General features: G+C 41.4%; 3 protein-coding genes across 3 annotated transcripts in view; 2 read left to right on the top strand and 1 right to left on the bottom strand.

Moving 5' to 3' along the window:
* Nucleotides 1-2009, top strand: part of cracd (capping protein inhibiting regulator of actin dynamics) — a 37639-nt gene extending 35630 nt beyond the window's left edge. Inside the window, exon 10 of the mRNA XM_072682628.1 lies at nt 209-2009. Coding sequence (XP_072538729.1) covers nt 209-369 — 161 coding nt within the window. The 3' untranslated portion in view covers nt 370-2009. The remainder of the gene's footprint in view (nt 1-208) is intronic.
* On the bottom strand, nt 1821-17268 carry aasdh (aminoadipate-semialdehyde dehydrogenase). The gene is made up of 14 exons (XM_072682638.1): nt 16899-17268; nt 15113-15233; nt 13212-13528; nt 12868-13060; nt 10666-10907; nt 10179-10285; nt 9197-9369; nt 8443-8680; nt 8062-8180; nt 5846-6731; nt 4081-4244; nt 3160-3285; nt 2809-2940; nt 1821-2630 (listed from the first exon to the last, which is right to left on the bottom strand). The coding sequence occupies exons 1-14, from the start codon at nt 17126-17128 to the stop codon at nt 2178-2180; spliced, it is 3501 nt and encodes a 1166-aa protein (XP_072538739.1). The 5' UTR covers nt 17129-17268; the 3' UTR covers nt 1821-2177.
* Nucleotides 17269-17516: 248 nt separating this feature from the next.
* On the top strand, nt 17517-23087 carry LOC140549707 (uncharacterized). Its single transcript, XM_072673488.1, has 11 exons — nt 17517-17768; nt 18022-18088; nt 18301-18353; nt 18509-18539; nt 18641-18666; nt 18853-18928; nt 19093-20953; nt 20993-21149; nt 21243-21276; nt 22412-22463; nt 22576-23087. The coding sequence occupies exons 1-11, from the start codon at nt 17652-17654 to the stop codon at nt 22613-22615; spliced, it is 2514 nt and encodes an 837-aa protein (XP_072529589.1). The 5' UTR covers nt 17517-17651; the 3' UTR covers nt 22616-23087.
* The last annotated feature ends 207 nt before the right edge of the window (nt 23088-23294 follow it).

Genomic DNA, 23294 nt, shown 5'->3' with positions numbered 1-23294 from the left:
ATGTGGGGGGTAGCATCACGGGGAATCACAGGGATTCGAACCAGCGATCCTCTAATCACATTGACAGCCTTAGTCAGCTGGAGTTAATTGGATTTGAGTTGAAACCTGAAGGAAGGTAGTTCACCTTGAGACCACTGATTTATGTCTATGTGGTTTCATTCCACTTGATAAAGTAGGTCTGAATTTCCCTGCTCTTCCTCTTTTCCAGTTGAGATAGCAGACTCTACACCATCTCCTCCAGCAGCAAAGGACATGACGAAGCGCTTCCCACCAGGTGATGGTCCACAGGTTTCCACTGAACCTGCTTGGCTTGCCCTTGCCAAGCGTAAGGCCAAAGCATGGAGCGACTGCCCACAGATCATCAAATGACACTTTCCCTCGGACTTCCAGAAAAGAGCAAACAAGCTCCCGCTCCTCTTCATCCTACAATAGGCATCACTTTGACTTACTCACAAAGCACCCTTGTACCTGGCAGAAATCCACTCACAAACCTTTACCTCAGCCATTGCACAGAATGGGTAGCAAGATGCATGCATTTCCAGAGAATTTGCATTTTTAATAAGAAGTACAATGGTCTATAGCCACAGTCAAGCTACTCTCCAGTCAAGCCTGTATTTATAGTGTGAATTCTCTCCGACAGTCTGGATTTCAGATCGAGACACCAGATTCACACAAGAGGATCCCTTGGTCGTTGCCAATCACACCAGCCCTCAAACTTTCCACAAACTCCTTCCCATTTAGTCAATCAAATGCCCAGCAGACCGGTTGATAGCAAATCACTTGTGTGAATACATAACGCATGCCTTGTAGACAAGTACCTACTACTAAAATAAGTTGTTCGCATGTAATATGTTTCAGGCATATTACACACTGCTCTATGATCTTTGAGAGGCGACGCAAGGGCTACCATTTACACAGTAAGTGACACCATAAAAAAAGCTAAATAATAATAATAATTAAAAAATACTCCACACTGGGTATGTATTACAAACATGAAGATCAGAATCGGCGACTTTTAATCTTCGGCACTGATCCTCATGTTGAAGGCATGTTAATATACATTTAAAATAAACAGTCTTCACACCGCTTGTCCAATACAGGCAAGGCTTTTTTTTCCTGACTTATTCGATATCTTGGCAAAGTGCGAAGATTTTCACTGTGTCCGTGACGACTGTGACTACTGTCATATAAGATGTTGTTGAAAATCACCATGACGACGACTTAGAGTCACTGTGTTTACTTAATAACCTGAATAACACTAGGATATGTCATTAATGGCGTTTCCATCGCACCACCATGTTATGTCAAATGCACTGAAAACCATGATATCAGTTGATGAACGAATCCTGCTTCTTGCACAGTGTTTACTGCCTCCAGTTTCCTTGGACATAGATCCTTGGGAACAGACTGCCTGCTTGCTGTAATATAAACACCGTTATCCTGTTGTAGCGTGTGCTAGCTGTTCTTGTACCGCAAATCAAGAAAACCCTGAAACCTGGCAAGACGATGGGAGATCAGTGCTTTAAAAAGGTCTCTGTATTAAAAAAATAAATTAATAAAATATCCCACTAGGCACTAGGGGGAGTCTAACCACTGACATAGCTCTGCAGATGAAAGGATGACTTTTCACTATTCTGTGTTAATCCTAGAACTCACAACAGCTTCAGACTAACATGAAGCCTTGATCTCCCAGCAAAATCCTCACCCCCACTACTTAACGTAACATTTTGTATGTATGTAATGTATGTAGGTATGTATGTATGTACAGAGGTGAAATGAAACGGACCGTGTTCCTTTGGAGACCCCTGAACTGCAGACGCTTTGTCACTTTGTTTTTAATTTGGTCGTGTGCAATAGTGTAGCGTAAAGTGTTGTATGTAACATGATATAAACGCAGTTTGTTGGTAATTGCACTTTTTTTTGGTTAACTTAGAGTTACTCATGACAAAAACTCTTGAAATGAAAATGTTATGAATTATGTAGAAAAACATTAAATGCGGATATTTGAACTCTTGTTCTTGCTCTTCTTGTTAAGCTGCTTGACTGTTGTCCAGAAGCAGACAAACAAACAAAAGACAAAAGAGTTTCTGAACCTAGTTCGGCCAAGTAGCTGCTAATGCAGTCCGAGTAGTCTGACACATATTTTATAAAGGCCAAATTTTCATCTATTTATTCATCTATAAGAGCTTGTCGCTCTTTGTGCCGCTCAGTTCCAAGCAATATACGTAGTCATTCCGACATCCCACCACAATGGTGGCACCCCACACAATAGGAGAAGAAAAGAGCTCCCCTGGCAAGCAGAGAGAGGCTTTCAGCGTTCCTTGTTCTCCATCTAGGACCCACACTCTTCCGTCAGTTGAAGCTATGGCCACCAGCATTCTTATCCCCCATCGACTACCATCAAAAACGAATGGACTGGAGTACACCTTGCCTGTAGTTTGGAAGCGCCATAATAATGATCCGTCAAAAGCGTTCAAGCCATACACGCAGCAGTCATGTGACCCACAAACAACAGCTGAAGGAGCCGACTTGTCATTTGCTATAGATCCTGTTTGCTGGCTGGTTGTAGAAGGCATTGGAGCTAGGCACGGAGATGAGAAGACGGGTCCATCCGTGCGAAAGGTCCATAACTAACGAGAGAAAAATAGTAAGAGTGACCATCAAATGTAACACAGTTGGATACATTACTGGAACAAGGCTGACAATCCTATACACAGTGATCTCTGGTCAGAAACAATGGGCACTCATGCTTGTGTGTTAGACCTGATCCTCACATTATCCACTCACTTCCCCTCATTCATTTCTTACCACATCTCCATCATGGCTTAATGCAATGACGTGTCCGTTCACTGAACCAATGCAGACACAGGACTCCGAACAGGAAGGAGAGGAGAAAAACGGAACGCCACTAGAATACTTCCAAAAGAGATGGCCACTGTCCTGCACAACACATAACCGGAAAGTACCGTCAACAATTATTAAGGCTACGTTCTCAGACACAGGCCTCTGGTCAGACTAGATATCATAAAATGTATTATTTACATAAAAAAAGGACAAATTTCTTAATTCAAAGAAGTAGCCAACACACATTATAAATCATTATTAGCCAGAGGTCTAAATACAATTGTTTCTGGTAGAGAGAGAATGCCCTGTACTTGCCAGATTGAGACAGTGGAGCTGCCCTCCGAGTGTGGCGGAGTACAGTCGCCTGGGAAATGAGAGAATGCAGGGGGACGAAAACACTGCACCACTCCCACAGTGGTGCTTCCACACACAGTGTTTTACCTGAAACACACACACACAAAATGCATTGTGGTAGTCTATGTAGTAGTCACTATCTGCTGATGAATACATACATTCTATTTTACATTTCTCAGGTGTAACACCTCAAAACTGAAGGAAGAATGCCAGAAGGGGAAACTACATAACTACACATATAACTACCACATAACTACATAATTAATCATATAATTACATACAAGTAGTATATCAGAATGACCAGAATACCTCATGACATCTAAGAGTTTAGGCTTAATATACAGACACACTAGTGGTCAAAAGTTTTAGAACACCCCCCCCCCCCCTTCTTTCTTCTGTCTTCTGATAGGCTTGTGGATTGGATGGTGTCAGACCTCTACCTGTACCAGAGCTCTTCAGTTTTCCCCAGTTCTTACCGGTCTTGTGATGGTGTAGGAAACCATACTCTTGACTTTATCTAGTGTAAGGTGTGAACCAATGACTTGGGCCCTAAAAAAAGGCCATTTGGCCATTGTTTGAAATGAAACTTTTTTAGTTCATTATTTCCTTCAAAATCTCTGGCAGTTTACTGCTTACTTAAATACCATTTCACATTACTGGACTTTATACTATTTCAGGTTATTCACTGGACATGAAGTGCTTCAATGTCAATAAAAACGTTTGAGGAAAAATGGAGGATGTTCTAAAACCTCTGACCTGTAGCGTCACTGACCTGCCTTTTAGTCGGATTTTCTCAACAATATGTATTTTGAGAATATTAATACCCAAGAACACTAATATTCACTGAGCCTGTAATAATGCAAATACAGCTAGCAGCCTTACCAGTGGGTCTAGTGTATAGACATATCCATCATGGGAGCCAATGGCAACCAGACCAGTCTGAGGGTCTACAGTGGGAGAACTCTTCACTGCATCTCCAGTCTCAAACTCCCACCATGTCTCTCCAGAGTCCACGCGCAGAAAATACACCCGCCCATCATAACTACCTGAGAAAAGAGGGTTGGCATTTGTCATCCGCAGTGAAAGGCCTTTCAGTGAGACCTGACATTTCCCGCTGTTTCAGTTTTGGAGCTAGTAGAAGGTCAACAGTACACTGGTATTAACCTATTAGCAAAGAAAACGGATATATAAGCTCACTTCATACAAAATTAGCTCACATGTATCACTTCTTCTCTAATACTTGTAGATACGTCCCCTAATCATAATGGCTGCATCAAATATAAGAATTACATCAGTTTAATGCTGCCTTCTTTTTACCCCAGAGGTTGGAGCTGGGAATGACGTCACACACTAGAGTATCGCATTCAGTTTAGGCATATTCCGACAACTATACACCATTTCTAAACATTTTCAAAAACAGTTAGCTACAGATATCTGAGTTTACCACAACTGGTAGGACAATCCATTACTGGTGTTTTATAGCAAATCTGACCAGGTTAAGACTGTTAGCATTGCCCCAGGTTAGCACTGTTACATACCAGTTTATAACACCACGATAGGCTGTATTTTGTGCACCCAAACATCACGGAGACACATCCACAGACGGAAGCTGGACTGTATACTACTGCTGCTTTTATTATTGATGATGTACAGTGCAGCCATCTTGGAATTTTGAAAATTTTGGGTTGGTGAGGCTCTCCTGACTTTCTAAGTAGAAAATCCAGCTTGTGAGGGCATTCCAGTTTAAATGACATCCGACATCCCGGTTCAAATTGAACACACCTGATCGTTTCTGATGTATTTTTTACTGTCTCAGTGTTCCAATATGTCCGTCAAGCAAATCACACACAGACTAAGACCTACCCAGCCTACAGCTTTTATCCTGTATGTGGGAAGAGTCAATGCTGTGTGCTTCTAGATCATGAATTACAACATTAGGGGAACAATGGGCTAAAACAGACCCAGAAAAGAACAGATCTATAAAAGGCATATACATATAAAGATAAACCAGTTCTGTTCAACAAGCGTTTGGGCGCACCAAGAGATATGAGAGATATGAAGGTAAATTTATGGAGAAAAACAAAGGGTCATGAAAAATGTTAATAATAAGAACACCTCTCCAACTGTTAAGCACAGGGTGGATCAATTATGCTTTGTGTTGCAGCCAGTTGTACAAGAATCACTTTCCTGGTAGAAGGGAGCAATTTTAAAAATGTATTATAGCAGTAAATTCTGTAAGCAAATGCCACACTGTAAAAAATGATTGCTTTTACAGCAGGGCAATGACAAAAAGTTACAACAAGCTTTTACAAGCTTGCCAAAGGTGGTGTTACTAAGTACTGATTATTCAGGGTTCCCAAATGATTGATTTAGGCCCTTTTCCTTTTACTAACAAATAATCATGCTTTATTACATTCAAATAATAAAGAAATGTTTCATCTTTAATTTGATACCTTTTGGAAATCAGGTCATGTTTTACTTGCTTGGCTATATATGGCATGCCACTTTCCATATTATTTTCAGTGCCAGAATGAAACTAGATAAGGAAATTTCAGACACCAAGCATATCTTGGCTGAACAACAAGGACAATGGTGATATTTTCTTGTCTAACTTCTGGACTGGACAACTTGTTTTCTGATTACGTACCTACTGCCACGAGGGTTCCACACTTCGAGACAGCAGCAGAGGATTCCAGTCGGTCCCCCAACACTCTCTCCCAGACTACTTCTCCGTTAGTCAGATCCAGAGCCTGTAGTCTATGGGAGTGAGAGCCTATAAACACAGTAGCTCGATCAGGACCCACCAGGAGCACAGGCGAGGCGTCCACACATCTACCGGTGTCAGAACTCCATAGGACCTGAAGGCTCAGAAGCTGGCCCTTTTTAAAAATGCCGGATTGTAAAGTTTGCCTACTTTCGCGACCATTGTTTAGAGTTTGCTCCTCCCTAGACGGGGCGTCTCTATTCATTTGAATAATGTCAGCTTGTGTAGGAAGGTATCGGTCTTTTGGTGATCCTTTTGGTGATTTGCTTGCAGATGAAGAGCTAACTTGTATCAGAACATTCTCTTTAGCTGTTCTGTCGTTGTGGTCATTGGTTTCTGTTGAGTCTACAAGAAAGCTTTGCTCTCTGCTCTGAGAGCAATCCCACTTAAGAACCTCGCCAGCTCTCCTCACAACTACAAATCCCATAGTTCCACTCACTGAGGAAACCACAGGTGCCACGGCCATCCCTGAAGTTACACTAGATGTCACATATGTGCGAGATCTCTTGGACGGAAGTGCAGGCGTAGAATCTTCAGGCTGTCGCTTGGCTGACGTCTGAACAGCATGATGTTGTGTTGGTGTGGTGATGTGCTTTAATACATCTGAGAAAGAGCCATCGAGAAGAACCTCCAGCAGACCCGGTGAGGTTGTTCCCATAGTAACAGTTATGTAATCAAAGAGGCGCAGTGCCTGTAGGGAGTCCCCACCACTTAGTATGAAGTGGGAGTCCTCTGTGATTTCCACGTCATCAGCAAGACCCAAACAATCCTGCCACACACACAAACACCCAATTAACAGTGCTTTCACTATGCCCTCTAAATGATTTGATTATTTAAGGAACCTTTACAAGTTTGATGTTTTAAGGAATGGCTCAAATGCAGTGAATCAGCCAAGGCGTGTTTGAAGAAGTGTTTGATGACCAAGTTTGCTTCTGTAGCTCTACACTAAATCTATAAGGGTAATGTAGCCACGGTGTAATGGAAGTCTAGGTCACTCAAAATCTTTTTAAAACTAAAAGATGCCCTGATCCATACTTTTTAGCCTAATCTGCCTAAACTATTGAGTATCGGCCAGTCTAGATCCATACTTTATGGTTCTATCAATAATACAGCCACATCACTTATAGGTAGGATAAGCTGTGAATTAATACTGAGGTACAATTATAACAATTTTATACAGTATTACAGACTGTATTGCAGCTGTATAGACATTTAGATCTCGCTTACACCTTGTCACATCATGTGACTAGTATCTGGGATGCATCCTGATGAGGTTTTAGCCACTTGGAATTTCACTGACAGACTGTAATCTTATTGCCATGTGGGGCAGAATATGCATATTCCCTCATCATGCAGCAATTATTTCTGGTGTTTTAAGTGATCAGATTTGTATCCGTTTAAAATGCAACCAGGGAGAGATAGAGGTTTTTACACAGGCTTTTAACATGTGGCTCAAATGCTTCTCAGACCACCTCCTAAAGTGGCTTGAGTGATCAGATTTGGTCTTGGTTTTAAATGCATGCTGATAGCCAATTACCCAACCCACTCATTAGTGCTCTCCCCTTATCACATGTAATGCTCCCAACACTGGGAGGGAGAGACATGCCTCCTCCAACACATGCCCAACCAGATACCGCCTCTTTTTAGCACACTCAAGTGATGTAGAGAGAGAGAGAGCCATCTTCCCACCTGGAGAAAGCAAGACCAATTGTGCTCTCTCTGATTCCGGCTGCTGATGGCAAACAGCATGACCAGAGATGTGAAACATAGATCCTTAGGCACATTTATATTTGTATGTGTCTTGGCCCATTTCTGATGTAAAAATGGTCTTAAACTGCTTTGTAACCTTAAGAAGATGTTTTTTCGAAAATAATTTGAGGTAAAATGAAGAAATGTGTAATTATCAAATATTTGTTTAAAAAGACTTTTCAAAAAACAATTTTTTACTGCTAAACTGAGAAACAGAGAAAAGTGTGCGTCTGTTTGATACTTGAGAATACAAGAATCCAATTTATACAAAGTTAATTTAATATGCATCTACGTAAGTGAGGTTATCATCACTGTTTGGAAATACAAGCAACACATCATGATCTCCATACCTTCCACAGTATCTGCAGTCTTTCTTTCACCGTCTCTGTGTCTCCCCATTGGGTAGGGTTACCACAAACCTGTCTCTGTCTCTCATACATCCTCATCAGCTTCTCCATGGCCACTTTCCCTAAATGGACACACAAGTCAAGAAGAGGAGAAATGTCACAGATGTTCCCCACATGCAGATAATAACCCAGAACATCTCTGCACGCTTACTACAATGCCTTTATAGTAAGCCTAGGGGTGTTTTTTGTCCACTGCAAATGTCAACACTCTGGTGTATCTGACTGGGTTTGTGATAACAGACATTTGCCTGTACTATACACTATAATGGTGCACCAGTAGAGGACTATTGCTTTTAATACATTGAGAAAAAGATTAGTGATTACCATGATTAGTGAGTGGCAGGGCAGGAACCAACAGAACTGTATCTGGAATGCTGTGACTGGGCAAAAGTTGAGACAGTTGTTGAAGCACCACCTTCTCTAGAGATGTGGAGGCTGCTAATAAATCTTCAGAAAGCTCTTTGTGGACCTTATTAGACACAGGCACTACAAAAGCCACCAGCCTGCTGTCCTCATGCAAACCCATCACACAAGCATCCACCTGAGGCAAGCTCTCTGTGATCTAGGGTGGAAGAAAAGGAAAGAAATATATAAATAGACAGGAGACACGCCAAACCAGAAAGGGAGGAAAGACATTTAAATAGGCCTACTAGCAATGCAAAGCAACCAAATATTGAAGAACTCATGAAGTAATTATGTACTACTGTGCTCTCAATATAATTAAATTAGCCTTGCTATTGCTAATTACCTATATAATCAATTATTCTCAATTTAATCAACTAATCCAACCATTATGCCTTCTTCTTTCCTCCACCATTGCAAGTCATTTCCTCTTCTATGCTGCAAAGACACAACTGAAGTGATATGTCCTCAAGGGCTTCCAGAGGTGTACTAAAAACTTTGAACTGAATGATCATGTCATTGAAACTATATAAAGCATTAGGCAACACCATTAGCCAAATAATACATATAGAAATACAGTAATAAGAAATAACTAACAACATTATGAACTAATCCTTGCAGCCTTGCATTCAGACAACTGCTTAGGAAAGCTAGCTCATTAACAGAAACAGATTACCTGTTGCAGAGCATCAAGGTGGATCCTCTGCCCATGGCGTTTGACTAGCCGGTCCTTCCTGCCCAGGTAATAAAGGTGCTTGTGCTTCACCATCACCCAGTCCCCTGTTTCACGCATCGTTCCTTTGGCAGCAGTAATTTCATCATCTAGCAGACAGACCCTCTCTTGGCCACCTATCAAACACAGACATATGCACTTTCACCAGTGATAAAACACTTGTATATCGTCTTGGAGAACAAGGAGTGATAGGTATTTGCCCATTGACTGTAATTCCCACCCAGACCGGGAATCAAACCCCACTCTCCCACGTGGTGTGGGAGCTCGCTGGTAAAGGCATTATCTGTTGCGCCACACCAATACACTACTTATGTAGTAAATCCTTACCCTCTTAGTATCGAGAGCATTGCTAGTGCTAGGGGGAGTTATCAACGGGTGGGTTAATTGGCAGCACCAAATTGGAAGAAACAAAATAGCAAAAACAAACAAACAAACAAATAAATAAATAAAGTAGCATACTGACGACTACTAGTGAAGATGCAACTAGCGTGAAGTTTTCTTCTGTAGGTTTGCACTGGAAATACAAAGCTAATGTGACCGGCTATCAAGTAATGAAAACTTATACATAACCAATTAGCACAGCACAAACTGCGTGGCTGAAATATCACACACTAGTCTCAAACAGTGTAGCGTTGTTCAAGAGGGAGATTTCTATTTTATTGGGGATTTTTAATTAGTTAAAAACTAACATTTTAAATTAAGACTATATTTAAGCCTCAAAAAAGCTACTAATGCTTTTTCACCTATAGGACATATTTTTATACTTTTAAATGAACAGAATAAAATGAAATTGTGTACATTTTATTTTTTGATCAACTATGTGACCAGAGGAAACAGATGGATATATAACAGTAATGAGATTACATGTTAAAATGTGTTCTTTGATGTCCAGTGCAAATGAAAGAACACAGACACTTAAAATTACCTATAAAGACCTGTCCCTCTCCTTCAGTGACAAGACGACCTCCTTCATCTCTTACTTCCAGAGCAGTGTCCATCAGAGGATCCCCAAGAGGCACAGATGCATCATCCCTTTTAAACACAACATACTTAATTACCCATAATGCAATACCAGCATTTACTAAATATTATTTTTTATGCTATACATTTATTTGTAAAGTTTTACAGCTGACACTTCAGAACATGCATACTACATGTGACAATATACTCCATTAAGGCTATACAATAAAGTGTTGATGATAATGATTATAATGATAATTATCACAACTGTAGTATTTCATCCATTCTGTCCAGCCCTGACCAATGGGTACATTAAGATTCCACTGGCCGAATGAACAGTCTGATCACGCTACAGCAAAAACAAACAGGAGCAAATGTATGTCTGACAAAAATGACCATGCATACACAGATTTAGCGTTAACAGTAAAGAGCAGAGTTTAAGGGGCACTCACATGCTGTCTGGCGGGAGAAGGCTGTTTGGCAGTTCATAGCAACAAGCCCAACAAGACACTTCTGTGGTGCCGTAGAGGTTATAAACATGGGTCTTATTCCCCTCCTGTTTCCAGCTCCTGAGGACAGCCAGAGATGGACATGCCTCTCCTCCTAAAGCCAACACCCTCAAAGGGGAGCCTGCACTAAGCACCTCTTCTCGCAAGACGCGTCCACCGAAGCGCCGAACTAGAGTTGGTGTAGCCTGATGGGAACGGAAAACACAGTGACATACATCCAAATCAAATCCAGCTGAAGCTGAAGCTGTGTGAGGAAAGGAATCAGTAACCGTTCTGCTGAACCTGTCAGTATTACGGTCAGTAGATGGCTGACTCAATCATGGCTAATGATCTGGTCCATGCACCTGTGCTGCTCAATCATGTCTCAACAGCCACTAACAGTAGGAGCTATTACGACATATGTTGAGTAATGAAGCATATTTTAATATTCGCAATATGCTTACAGAATATTATGAATTATTTAAGATAACAATGAAAAATCTGCATATAGGACTGCTCTTTGTGTGTTTGTGTATTTACACCTGAATTTAAGGAGAGCAAAATACATCTGAAATGTAATTCAATTACAAAATGCAATTGTTTCATTACATATTATCATTACATATTGGAAATGGAATGATAACTAAAACACATATAGTATAATATCAGGGGCGTGGACATTTGCCCCCAGTTTAAGCTAATGTTCAACTGAAGTACAACAAGGAGGAAACACACTGAAGGCTCTGTAATCTGTTATACAGCCATTGCACTTACATATGGTTTAAACATAGCAGTGGGTTGTGTGGCCAAAACTGTATAATCACGCTAAAATGACAGTTTCACTATATATCACTGTATAAGTGCATTTATATATATTAAGTTTATATTTTATTCCATAAATAAAAGCAATTTAGATGCTTTTTGCAGATACTTTATTAATCTACAATGTCACTTACTTAGAAAGCTGCCAAACAATGAATGTATTGAGTATTTTAACTTGTACTTTGACATACAAATAATGAGTATGTGACTTTGGTTGGGTTAAAATGGTCAGGTGCACATTTACACATTCATGTTTAACCATATAATTAAAATAATTATTATTTTAACCCCATTATTTTATAATAATAATAAAAAATAATCTAAAATGATATAGAGCACTGCTAGATTGGCTGGTTTACAGTGAGGCACTGGGAGGGCTCACTCAGAATCAACACTGCTAGCCACAACATTAGCATTAGCATAATCATAGCCACAGCCTATAGGCATAGCTGCATTGTAAGCATTTTATCATTGTAACAAGTACATTGTAATTATTTCTGAATAATTATTTTCGCCATCATGTCTATCTGCCATCCGTGCGGTTAGCCTGGCTAGTTGACGGGCCTCATCTGGAATGCTGCTAGGCTATGGTTGGCTTTCAGCCTAGCACGGATACCCGCTCTCTCCTCGTGCTTTAGCGGCCCTTTCCCGGATACTGGCATCAAGAAAAGCTACAGTCGCAAGGCCTGATTCACGTAGCAACCCAACAAGTTATCTGTCATATATGTAAAGTGAAGATGCTTGCACATACAACAGCCAGACAACGCTGGAATTTGATAGATTTTACTAATAATTCTTGCTTCAGTTACAGATGAAAAGCTGCAGAGTTTCAGCTTGTTGCAAGCTAGACCCTGAGGCCCATGCAACCGAGCCGTCCCATGGAGGAGGTGGCACAGTCAGCGTGAAAAGAAACAGAAGAGCAGCGAGGGCTGGTGTCCTGCCTAGGCTAAAAGCTAACATGCATGCATGTTATGACACCAATAACACTGTGATATCTGCATGTATTTGTGGCACAATGGTTATAACACAATAATAAAACCTTAGGAAGAATTACATTGAGCACTACTAACCCGACACACATTAAACAGACATGTATATTTACTGCATTTGGCAGAAACTCTTATGCAGACTGACATTACCATTTAAACATGTTATAGTGTGGTGGGCTTGCCCAAGCAGGGACTTAAACCCCAGTCTGACACACAAAGTGTACAGGCGTTATCCACAATGCTATACCAAGCTTTTATTTATAATAATGTATTTATAAAAAAACTTAAATAAATAAAAGGTTATGCAATCAGTTATTATAATTGACCCAGAAATGCTATATTGAGGCATCCTTACCTGTAAAACAGTGGTTGTGTTTCGTTTAAACAGCACGCGGGCCAGCCTGCCAGGCATCCTTAACACAGCAGAGGGAACCATCAAAAGACAAGCTCCAGATGTCAGGGCCAAAAACATCTCCACCACAGATGGGTCAAAGGTTAACGGTGACGCGAGGAACACAACATCCTCCGGGGTCATCTGAAATAGAGTTCTGCAGAAATGTGATGGTTTAAGCAACTTGTGGTTGCAACCATAACATTAAATTTTACAATAAAAATAAATAAATAAATAAATAATATATATTAGAGCTAATGCTAAATAATGCTGGATTTCTCATCTTCAACAGTCAGATGTAAACTCACCGGAGGTGTATTATGTTAGGCACGATACACTTGTGTGGAACTTTCACTATTTTGGGAAGGCCTGTGGTTCCAGATGTGTGCAGTACATAAGCTAACGGCTCCTCCTGGTGGACGCCTGCAGGAAACGCAGCGCTGGGATGTTGCTTTTCTTCTTGCTTTTTCTGCAGTGTATGATCCTCTACAGTCTGCGTCCCACTGCCTGGTTGAGATGAGATCACCAAGTTTCTCTGCATCTTTACTAGAGTGAGATTCAGACCTGTTGGCCCCGTAGTACACACTTCCAGGGACAGTAAACTGGAAAATGCCCTGTGGAATTGCTGTATGACAGAGAAACAGAAAGGTAAGTCCACACAGAAAGCATCCGTCGACAAGCAATGTTCATACTATTGCAGTTAGGTTGGTCAGTCAGGCAACTCATTTCAATAAAACTCCGGCTGGGTGTGTCTGACTGATTTGACTTTTTAGAGCTTAGATATTAGATTAGATGAAACTGAGTGGTTTCATATCTGTTTATAACAACGGAATGAGTCCACATGCATTAATATAACTATATTATAGACACTTTCACTGTATATGAATGCTGCTACTACACATACTAAAATGCATATGCATAAATAGGTATAATTCATAGGTGCTAAATAGCTGTAGCCTCTCATTTCTGATGTGGCACTTTTTTGGTGCATTTTACTTAAAGCCCCAGGGAACCTCAACACGTGTTTTATTTGTAAGGAGGTCAATATTGTTCACATGGGCACAATGCCAAGTTCACCCCATTACTAATGTTCCAATGACCAATATATGGCTGGTCTATTTCTCTAGATGTTAGTCTAGATGGTAACTGGGCGGTCCCTGATCACAAGGCTGTTGTGGTTTGTTCATCCCAACTGTGTACTAGTTAGTAATAGTAGCTAGTTTTTGAGTATGTAGTATAGATAAAAGTGTCAAAATTCATATTATAATAATGCTAATATGAACATCCATTCGTACCTTTGCTCGCTGTTCAGCGAGCTATGCTAGCAGTCCAAGGGTGATGCAGATCACAATAAAGTGAATCTAACCTTCCTCAAGGTGCATCCACATAACAGCTGGAATGTGTTTTTAGCGAGGGAGTGAACTCGGTAGCAATTTACAGCAACCCCTGCATATCCTCCCTGTCCAATAAAAAACATGTATCTCCAAAATAGCAACTTTACAGGAGGAGGAAAAAAACCTTCGCAACTTTCAACGGAAGTCAAAGTGGAAAGATTTTATTTCAAGTCAATCTGGAGCATTTCTATAGGTCCATTCTTCCAGACACCGTGTACAGTGTAGCTACAGAGTTCAAAGATGGAGAAAACTTAAAAAAAAATGGAGACACGTTTTTTATTGGACAGCAGCGATGATCAAGTGTGTGTATCAGAATAACATGACCACGCCCAGACAGTTCCCAGACAGGTCCGATAAGTGTTATACTGCTTTATTTATTGACTGATTTTTCAGTTTCATGTATTCATTCTCTGACAATTAAAGACATAGATATAAATGGCCAAAACACACATGATCAGTGGGTTCGATACCCAGACTCAGCAAGCTGCTCCTGTTGGGCCCCTGAGCAAGGCCCTTCACCCTCTCAGCTCCCCAGGCACTGCAGCAATGGCTGCCCACTGATCCAGGCACATGTGCTCACTGTCCATTGTGTGTGTTCACTGCACGGATGGGATAAAAGCGGAAGCCAAATTCCATCTCTGTCCAACACAAATGGTAAATATGGTGGTTTTGTCTTGTCCCCTACTGGATTTATCATCAAGAGGGTGAACTGTCCAATGAATGGGGTGGAGTGTTGTTACTCGAAGATGTTGCACCATACTAAGCTGCAGTTTCTGTTAAACACAGCGGCCGTCATGTTTTCTCACTGTACTTACTTGCAGCAGACTGCTCTGTATCAAGCAGAACCTCAGACTGCATTTATCCATGATTCTGAGGGTAAGTAGAGTTGGTGAGACCGGGTCAAGAGGGACGTAGGCAGCAGGCAGTTGTAGAACACTGTTCAGTGGAGAGAGATTATGAATCAGTGGCAGCTATGCATGCGTCTATACATCCCCACTTTAGCTGCCATGTGGGGGTGAGGGTCATGATACGCCACATCCACACTCCAGTGGCTTTTTTCCCTGACATTTTTGCACACTCATTTTTACATGGATATACAGTGGTGAGCAGAAAAGAGTTAAGTGTGAACACAAGCCAGGCGCCTGTTACCTGCACAAGACCTAGAACATCTCCGGTCATGTGGGAACTGAAGCTGATGTGTCTCCAGGAAAAGCAACAGTAAAACACATTTGTTTTTACAGTTGAGTTTTTAATTTCCACAAATGAAAAACATGGTGTAGGGGCACATCAATAAAGGAAAGTGGCAAAAAATCTGTTCAAAAGCAATGCAGCTGGAATTTGATCTCTATTTTGCTGTTTTTTTGGAATCATTTGAATCTGGCAGTTGTTCACATTACGTCAAATGATCATGATGAATGAACCAATAGAAATGCTCTAACATGACTTGATCAGAGCTGGGCAACATGGAAAAATGTTATGTTATATCACGATATTTAAAGAATTTCTTTTACGATATACGATATTTATCACAACACTTTGTAATGTAGACAACAGCGTAAATAAAAAAATAACTGCTATCCAAATACTCGTCCATACTGTGTACTGTGATTTTACTCAAAATATGCTGCACTCCATTCAATTAAATAAGACTGATTACACTCTTTGTAATGAAACGTGCAGATAATGAGCACTGACGCTAATCCACAACAATAATAAACAATACACTCATAAAAGCATATTGTACAATGATAACAAAATATATCACTATATAATAAAATATTGTCATATTGCCACGCTCTACTTGGAATAAAGTCTTTTTACAATAAAATATGAGACGTTTTTTTTTTTGTCAGACTGCAATGTTTTAGAAATTCCAGATGTTGCTTTTTGTTTGGGGGGCAAAAAAAAGTTATAGTTGAGAGATAATTTTTTTTAAAGATATTTATCTAACTAGGGCTGGGCGATATGGTAGAAATACTACATCACGATATTTGCAACAATTTTACGATACATGATATTTATCATGATACAATTAACCACAGACAAAATACATCAGTAGCAGCAGATTACTGTTCTACTACTCAGATACTCTCCCGTACCGAGTACAGCGATTTGTACTCAACATCTACTACATCATCTAATTAACCAGTCTAATTACACTGTCTGTAATGAAACCTTGATCAGCTGATCAGTGTTTAATAAGCACTAACAGTATCCTCCATATGCTTAGAAAAACATAATGTGTATCACGATAACTGAATTTATCACGATACGATAAAATACCGTCATATTGCCCAGCTCTGTGTTCAACCTTTAGCTGTGTGGTCCACAGAGCGCAGGCCTGCTTTCATACAGTTTCTAAAAGTTGGGAGTGCTGATCTGGGATCAGATTCATCTGTTGTTTACAGGCATCATACTGTAAAAACCCAAATCTCACATTAGTGCTTCTACAGTGAAAAGCTTTATGTAAACATGGGCCGGAAAATCGTGACATTTGATCACATACAGAAAAATGACTATCGCAAAACCGGTCTCCCCAACAGTGCCGACGGTTCACCGGTGTGTTCATGAGGATGCTGTGCAGTATTGCAGTGCACGTACCCAATGATCCAGACTGGAAGGAGGAGGTCTGCATGACAAAAGACACCTACGGCGTGTTCATCCTTTCCTACAGCGATTTGCAGCTTTTTCGTGAGCTCGTTTGCAAAAGCGATCAGCTCATCGTATGTCAAGCAGGTCCGCGCAGAGTCGCCGGTGTCGAAAACAGCGGCTGTTCTATCGCTGTGCCTGCGGGCAGCCTCGAGCACCAGCTCGTGCAGACCGTGTGCCATGATTCACCTCAAAGGGTCACCCGTTATCAAGTCCACATGGCAAGCAGCGCGCTCTTCAAAGTCTACCAAAACATCGAGACTGTCTGCTGGTCCCACAAGAAGTCCTCCCGTTTTACTGAGCGATGTTTGATTCGTTTAAAGTTTGATTCGCTTTCTGAACCGGTTCACGTGCCAACTGAATCGAGGTTTCCGCAGTGCAAAACGTCATCGCTAAATCATTTTCTATTTTAATACAATCACGTGGAAGCATTTAAAACTTTAAAAAACGTAGTATAATTCGCTTTAATTCCCTCGTAGGCTGAAATGAATCGCAGAATCGCTTGAATCATTTGCAGAGTTCAAATGAATCGGATCACTGCAAGTGCGAAGTGTCTCCGTCGGGCAAAGATGACATATTTGAGCACGTGTTTTGCAGCCGGCCAATCAGAGTGAGGCCCCGGCCGTGGAGGGGAGATTTGAAAATTCCGACTGAGACTGGCGTTAAAGCTGAAAATCCTGGATCAGATCATTTAGTCGTTTAAAAATGGAGAGCCCGAACAGTCAGACGAGCTTGTGTCGCCAGGATCGACATATGATTTTAGAGCAGTTCAAGAGAAATGATGAAGTTTTCAGAAACACGATGGAGGCGATCTTTCAAAAGGTGAGGAGCTTTAGCTGACCTCTCTAACGCTGCAACGCTGCAAGAGCTCGTCTCATAACGCTGGAGTCAGTCATCTGCTGTTAAATCTGCACCTGACAGAATAAATGATATGTTTTTATTATTATTACTATTATTATTATTATTATTATTATTATTATTATTATTATTGTTATTATTATTATTTTACACTGCTGGGAAACAACATGGCCCTGCTGATAATCCTAGCTACTAATGACCATCATCTCTTCTTCAGTATTCAAATTTAGATGATCCTGGACTTGATGTCTGTTTCGAAACGATGACCTTCAAAACCCGAAAAGGTAAATGTTGGTCAGATGTTTGGGTTTAGCACTTTCTATAAGCTGCTTTGTTTGTAGGACTAATATGAGGAGCTAGCTAGTGTTTCTAGTGACTGTTGTGCTAACCGTAAGCAGCTGGCTAGCCAATGTCTTGTTCTGGCCATAAATGAATGAATGAATGAATGATCTGTTGCTGCTGCTGGTATGAATCTTATCATCCTGCATCCCTGCAGGTGTAGTGCCCATCCACAGTGCAGAAGCAGAAGAGGAGCTCCAGCACTTGAGGGTAAGAACTGTCATTTCTCATTTATTTGAATTCCGCTGTGAAACAGAGCAGCGTTAAGGTGAAAGCAATGCGAATGCAGTGTCTTGTGCCATAGCTGAAGGACTTCCCAGCTGTCTGCAGCTGTCCTCACCTGACCCCATTTTTTACTCTTTCAGAGTCGTGCTACAGCGGAGCAGTCTCTGCAGGGTAGGAGATGATCCTTTTTTTGGACATATCACATTTCTGTTTTCAGTATAAATGACCTTGTCCTACCGTGGTCAGTTGATTTGTATCTTTTTCATTTGTAGTGTTGGATAGTTCGAAGGATGAGCAAGTAAGTTCCACTCCACCTTTAGATCAGCTTTATTCATTTGTTTTAGGAGTTTACAGCACACCTATAAGTAACACTATTTCTAAAAAAAAAAAATAAATAATAATAATAATAAAAAAAAAACCAACAAAACAGTAAATAGATGACGGTCATTAAATTGCACTGTGTTTGTTTTGTGTCCCAATTCAGATGGATGTAACACAGAGAACTGAGGATGATCATGACTCCACCTCCAGTCAAATGGGAAACAGTGATGTCAGCCTGGGTAAAAGTTTAAAATAATGAAATGCACAGTCAGGAGAATCATACTTCATATTTGTTAATGAATGCAGTACTAATTCTAAAACCTGATGTGTCCCAATGTCCAACATTGCATTGAAGTCTATCTGTTTTATATTGTGCCACTTAATGTGTCAATCAAATCAACAGGGCATGGTACCGAGACATCCCAGCTGTCTATGAGCTCAGTGAGTGCGTCTCAAAGCTGCTTGTGGTGGGAGCTGTCCCAGCCTGAGGAAGATGATGAGGATCTGGAGAGAACGCTGAACAGCCACAACAGAACCCTGCTTGACATTTATCCCAGCATGCTTAACCAGATTGGAGAGGCGTACCGCCGGCGTCATGTGACCGAAGCAGCTAACGCTGTGTTACGGCGATATCGGCGCCAACGCTGCCAGTCTTCCCAAGCACAGCGTCGGAACCATGTTCTCAGCAATACACTTGATCACACGCTGAATGAGACGATGGATAGTTCGTTTGCTGTCCAAAAAATATCCCACGATGACATGACCAGCTATCCGAAAGACTGGTCCAGCTATGAGGGGGTGCCAACAAGCAAAAATAGTCATGGCGTTTCACCCCTGAAGATAATCAGAAATGCATGCCTTGCCTCCAGCAGAAGCAGTCAGGAGCTTTCACCATTGATGATCAAGAGAAACTCATCCCTTGCCTCTATCAGAAGCAATCAGGAGCTTTCACCACTGATGATGAAGAGGAATTTATCCCTTGCCTCCATCAGAAGCAGTCAGGGGCTTTCACCATTGAAGGCTATCCAAAATTCATCCCTTGCCCCTAGCAGCAGCAATCAGGAGCTCTCACCATTGATGACTAGAAGAAATGTATCCCTTGCCTCCATCAGAAGCAGTCAGGAGCTTTCACCATTGAAGGCTATCCGAACTGCATCTCTGGCCTTCAGCAGTAGCAATCAGGAGCTCTCGCCATTGAAGGCTATCCGAACTGCATCTCTGGCCTCCAGTAGTAGCAATCAGGAGCTCTCGCCATTGAAGAGTATCAGAAATTCACCTCTTGCTTCCAGCGCTTGTTTTTATTCACCTAGAAGAGCTGAGGGTCCGAACAGTCCTGTAGCAGAGAGCAGATCACGTTGGACAAGTCCAGGTTTGCAATCGAACAGCAAGGCACAGCATCAGCCTGTTAGGGTATTGGACCTTTCAACACCTCCATCCCCTGTCTACAACACTGAGCTTGACGCAATGCTAGCCTCTGCTGTCTGCAGCCCTAGCCAGTCAATGTGTAACTCGCCATTGAAAAGAGCTAGAAATGGCTCTCTTGCTGGCCAAGGAGACAGATCACTCCTAGCGTCACCATCTCGTCACTGTCCCCCACAGACGGGGGGATTTTCTGGTGCTCTTGTTGAGAGGGAGCGCATCAGGGACCGCCTGTACTCTCCAATCCCATCCCCAAAGCATGCTTTCACCACCAATCGATCTTCTGATGCTAGGAGCCCTCTCAAACCCAGAGTGTTTAGTCTAGAACAAGATCAACAAACATCATCCATCTACTCTCCGAAACAGACCGTACCTGTGAATCGTGCAGCCGCCTTACAGCTATACAAATCTCCTTACCAGAGTCAGCAGGGAGAGTCCTCTTCTTCCTGGCGTTCTTCCTCTGACCACCAAGAGAACCTTGCTATGGGTGAGGTCATCCAACACGGCACCAAACTACCGAAACGCCAGCGATCTTTCTCTGAACGCCAGTCCACATCCTCTTCTATATCCCTTATGTCGAGCAGGCAGATTGATGCAGAGTTCAGGAGGCTCTATCACCACTTCATTTGTCGAGGCAATTCTTCCTCATGCCCCACCTCGTCCTGTCACCTGTGCGAGAGGCAACTGCGCAAAGGTGTCCAAACACCTCCCACTGTTTACTCCAGCGTGTCTGCTCTGGCTCTAACACCTGTTAGGAGTCGCCTAGGAAAGCGACGCAGGCAGTCTGATGTAGAGGAGTCCATGCAGCTGAAGCGCTTCCGTGAGAGTTGTTCCCCAAAGCAGCAGCAGCAACAGCAGCAGCCACCATTAACCAAATATACAAGTTCTGCAGCGGTCAATCCTAGTGAGGAAAAACGCACCTGGAATAGGGCTCTTCTGCTGCAGTGCCCCAGCCCTGGATTCCTGAGAGCCAGTGGAGACACCTGGACAGGTTCAGGGTCCAAACCAGGCTTGCAGAATTATTCACACTCCCCATTTTGGGTAAGTTGATGTAGACGTGATGGGCACAGAATCTAAACGATTTTATGTTGCTGAATTGTCCAGTGATGCTTTTTTTTTTTCATGGGTTTGCAGAGCGAGACATCTGGTTCTGTTAGTGCAGCTGAAGGTGAGTGTTACTTTCACTTTTAAATCTTGTAGGGTTTAAGTCATGGTGTACATGCACAGATCAGCCAGAACATTAGCACCTAATATGGCCTAATGCTGTGTAGTTCCTCCTCTTGAGATGTTCTGACACAGGTGTCTAGCCCTCACAGTTTGGCTCTTGTCAGTGGCCCAGAATCTTATGCTTTGTCCATCTTTCCTGATTAAACACCATGCTCAATGCCTGATTGAATTGTTCTGATGTTTACCTTTGACATTCTAAAATCTCTGGTGTTTAAAGTTTGGGAAACTGAACGGAGATCACTTTGAGTGTCAGTTAATTTACCCAATTTTTGAGAATTTTTCCACTGTGGGACTAATAAAGGATTATCTTATCTTATTATCATAGGTTTTGTGGATAGTAAAAAATATATAGGCCTGTATTTAACAAAGAATCAGGGTTGGGTTTAATGTACTTAATCTCCTTGTTACCCTTAAAAAGCTACCAAAACATTCCTCTGTGGGTTCTAATAACATTCATCTTGAGTATAACATTTTAGAGGACAATGATACCATTGATCCATAATGATACTTTTTGCATCCCATAATGGATATACATTGGAGATAAAACGATAAGAATCCTCATTATTCTCCAATTACTCACACATTGCACTATTTATACTTGTAACTTGGATGTATGAATAGAGCTGTGCAATGTGACTTATTGTATTGTGATTGTTATCGTGGTACACTATGCTTTTATGAGTGTATTGTATTTACATTTACGGCATTTAGCTGACGCTCTTATCCAGAGCGACTTACATGGTTACTCATATTACAGAGAAGGGCCAATGCAGTTTTAGGAGTCTTGCCCAAGGACTGTTATTGGTGTAGCCACCCAGACCGGGAATCGAACCCTGGTCTCCAACATGGTGTAATAGCTCACTGGCAGCTAGTGGTTTTATCTGTTGCGCCACACCAACCACATTGGTGTTTTTGATGGTCAATGCTTAAAGAGCACTGATTAACTGCATGTTCATTACAAAGAGTGTAATTGGTCTTTAATTCAATAAAGTGAAGCTGTTTTTTTTTATATATATATATATATATAAAAAACACATGTATTTGTCTCTCTCCTCCCCCCCCCCCCAAATTTGTAGCCAAATCACCCATGAGAGCTTGGAATCAAAGTGGTGTCTCCTTTCCACCAAGGTAATCAGCTAAACTTTTTTTAAATTTTTTTTTATTGGTAGCATAAATCATATGTTCTTCTGTGACACTTGAGTGTAAATACCTGCTCAGACAACGTCTTATCCATTTTCAGTGTGTCAAGAAGACGACTTCTGTATGGGCCTCTTCAGTGATGAGCTTCCCCGGTCTACTTTAATAGATCCATTCCTGCGGCTCCCGGTTTATTAGTATCAAGCATCTTTGAAGGATGAAACTGAATATATATATTCGCACAGTGCTTTATTTTAACGCAGCAGTTAGATCATATTACCGTTTATCCAAATATGTAACCGTTTAAAGCCATTATCTGGGATTTCCAAAAAACAAAAACAGGCCTTGCACAACTCAGTGTTATCCTTACTTCAATACCTCTGATTATACTCCTCAGTTACCCAACCAGCCTTTCCTAAGTTAACACGGGTGTATAGGAAGAGGTATAAATACTGAAAGCTGAAGGGAAGGCCATCATCTGGTACAGGACTGAAAGCAATTAGCCAAAACATTGACAGAATGATGTTCTTTGAGCAGGCATCATTTTTATTCATTAGATCTAATCCACTGTTTGGAATTAGAGGGGGGAAATACACTACTCTTATCTTCAGGAGTCTGTGGTTACCCTGTGGATGGTCAATCTGATTGAACAAAAATGATTACAAAAAATCATTACAGGGTATTCTATAAAGCAAGATTTCTTAGAAAGCTGGAGAATTTTAACCCCAAATCAATGATGTCCAACAGAAGGACTAAGGAACATTCCTATTGGAGACTGTCCTCACTTTTGGTTTATCTGTACAACTGCACTGGAAATACCCC

Source organism: Salminus brasiliensis, chromosome 1, assembly GCF_030463535.1.
Source record: "Salminus brasiliensis chromosome 1, fSalBra1.hap2, whole genome shotgun sequence".
Lineage (NCBI taxonomy): Eukaryota > Metazoa > Chordata > Actinopteri > Characiformes > Bryconidae > Salminus > Salminus brasiliensis.
This window is presented reverse-complemented; position numbering and strand designations above follow the sequence as displayed.

Excerpts from the sequence above, each read along its gene's own strand:
- LOC140549707 (XM_072673488.1), top strand. The coding sequence starts at position 17,652 with ATGGAGAGCCCGAACAGTCAGACGAGCTTGTGTCGCCAGGATCGACAT. Across the intron at positions 18,354-18,508 it reads AGGAGCTCCAGCACTTGAGG|AGTCGTGCTACAGCGGAGCA; the intron begins GTAAGAACTGTC and ends TTACTCTTTCAG. Across the intron at positions 18,667-18,852 it reads ATAGTTCGAAGGATGAGCAA|ATGGATGTAACACAGAGAAC; the intron begins GTAAGTTCCACT and ends GTCCCAATTCAG.
- aasdh (XM_072682638.1), bottom strand. The coding sequence starts at position 17,128 with ATGGCACACGGTCTGCACGAGCTGGTGCTCGAGGCTGCCCGCAGGCAC. Across the intron at positions 10,286-10,665 it reads CTTCTCCCGCCAGACAGCAT|GGATGATGCATCTGTGCCTC; the intron begins GTGAGTGCCCCT and ends TGTGTTTAAAAG. Across the intron at positions 6,732-8,061 it reads GACTGCAGATACTGTGGAAG|GATTGTTTGGGTCTTGCTGA; the intron begins GTATGGAGATCA and ends TGTGTGTGGCAG.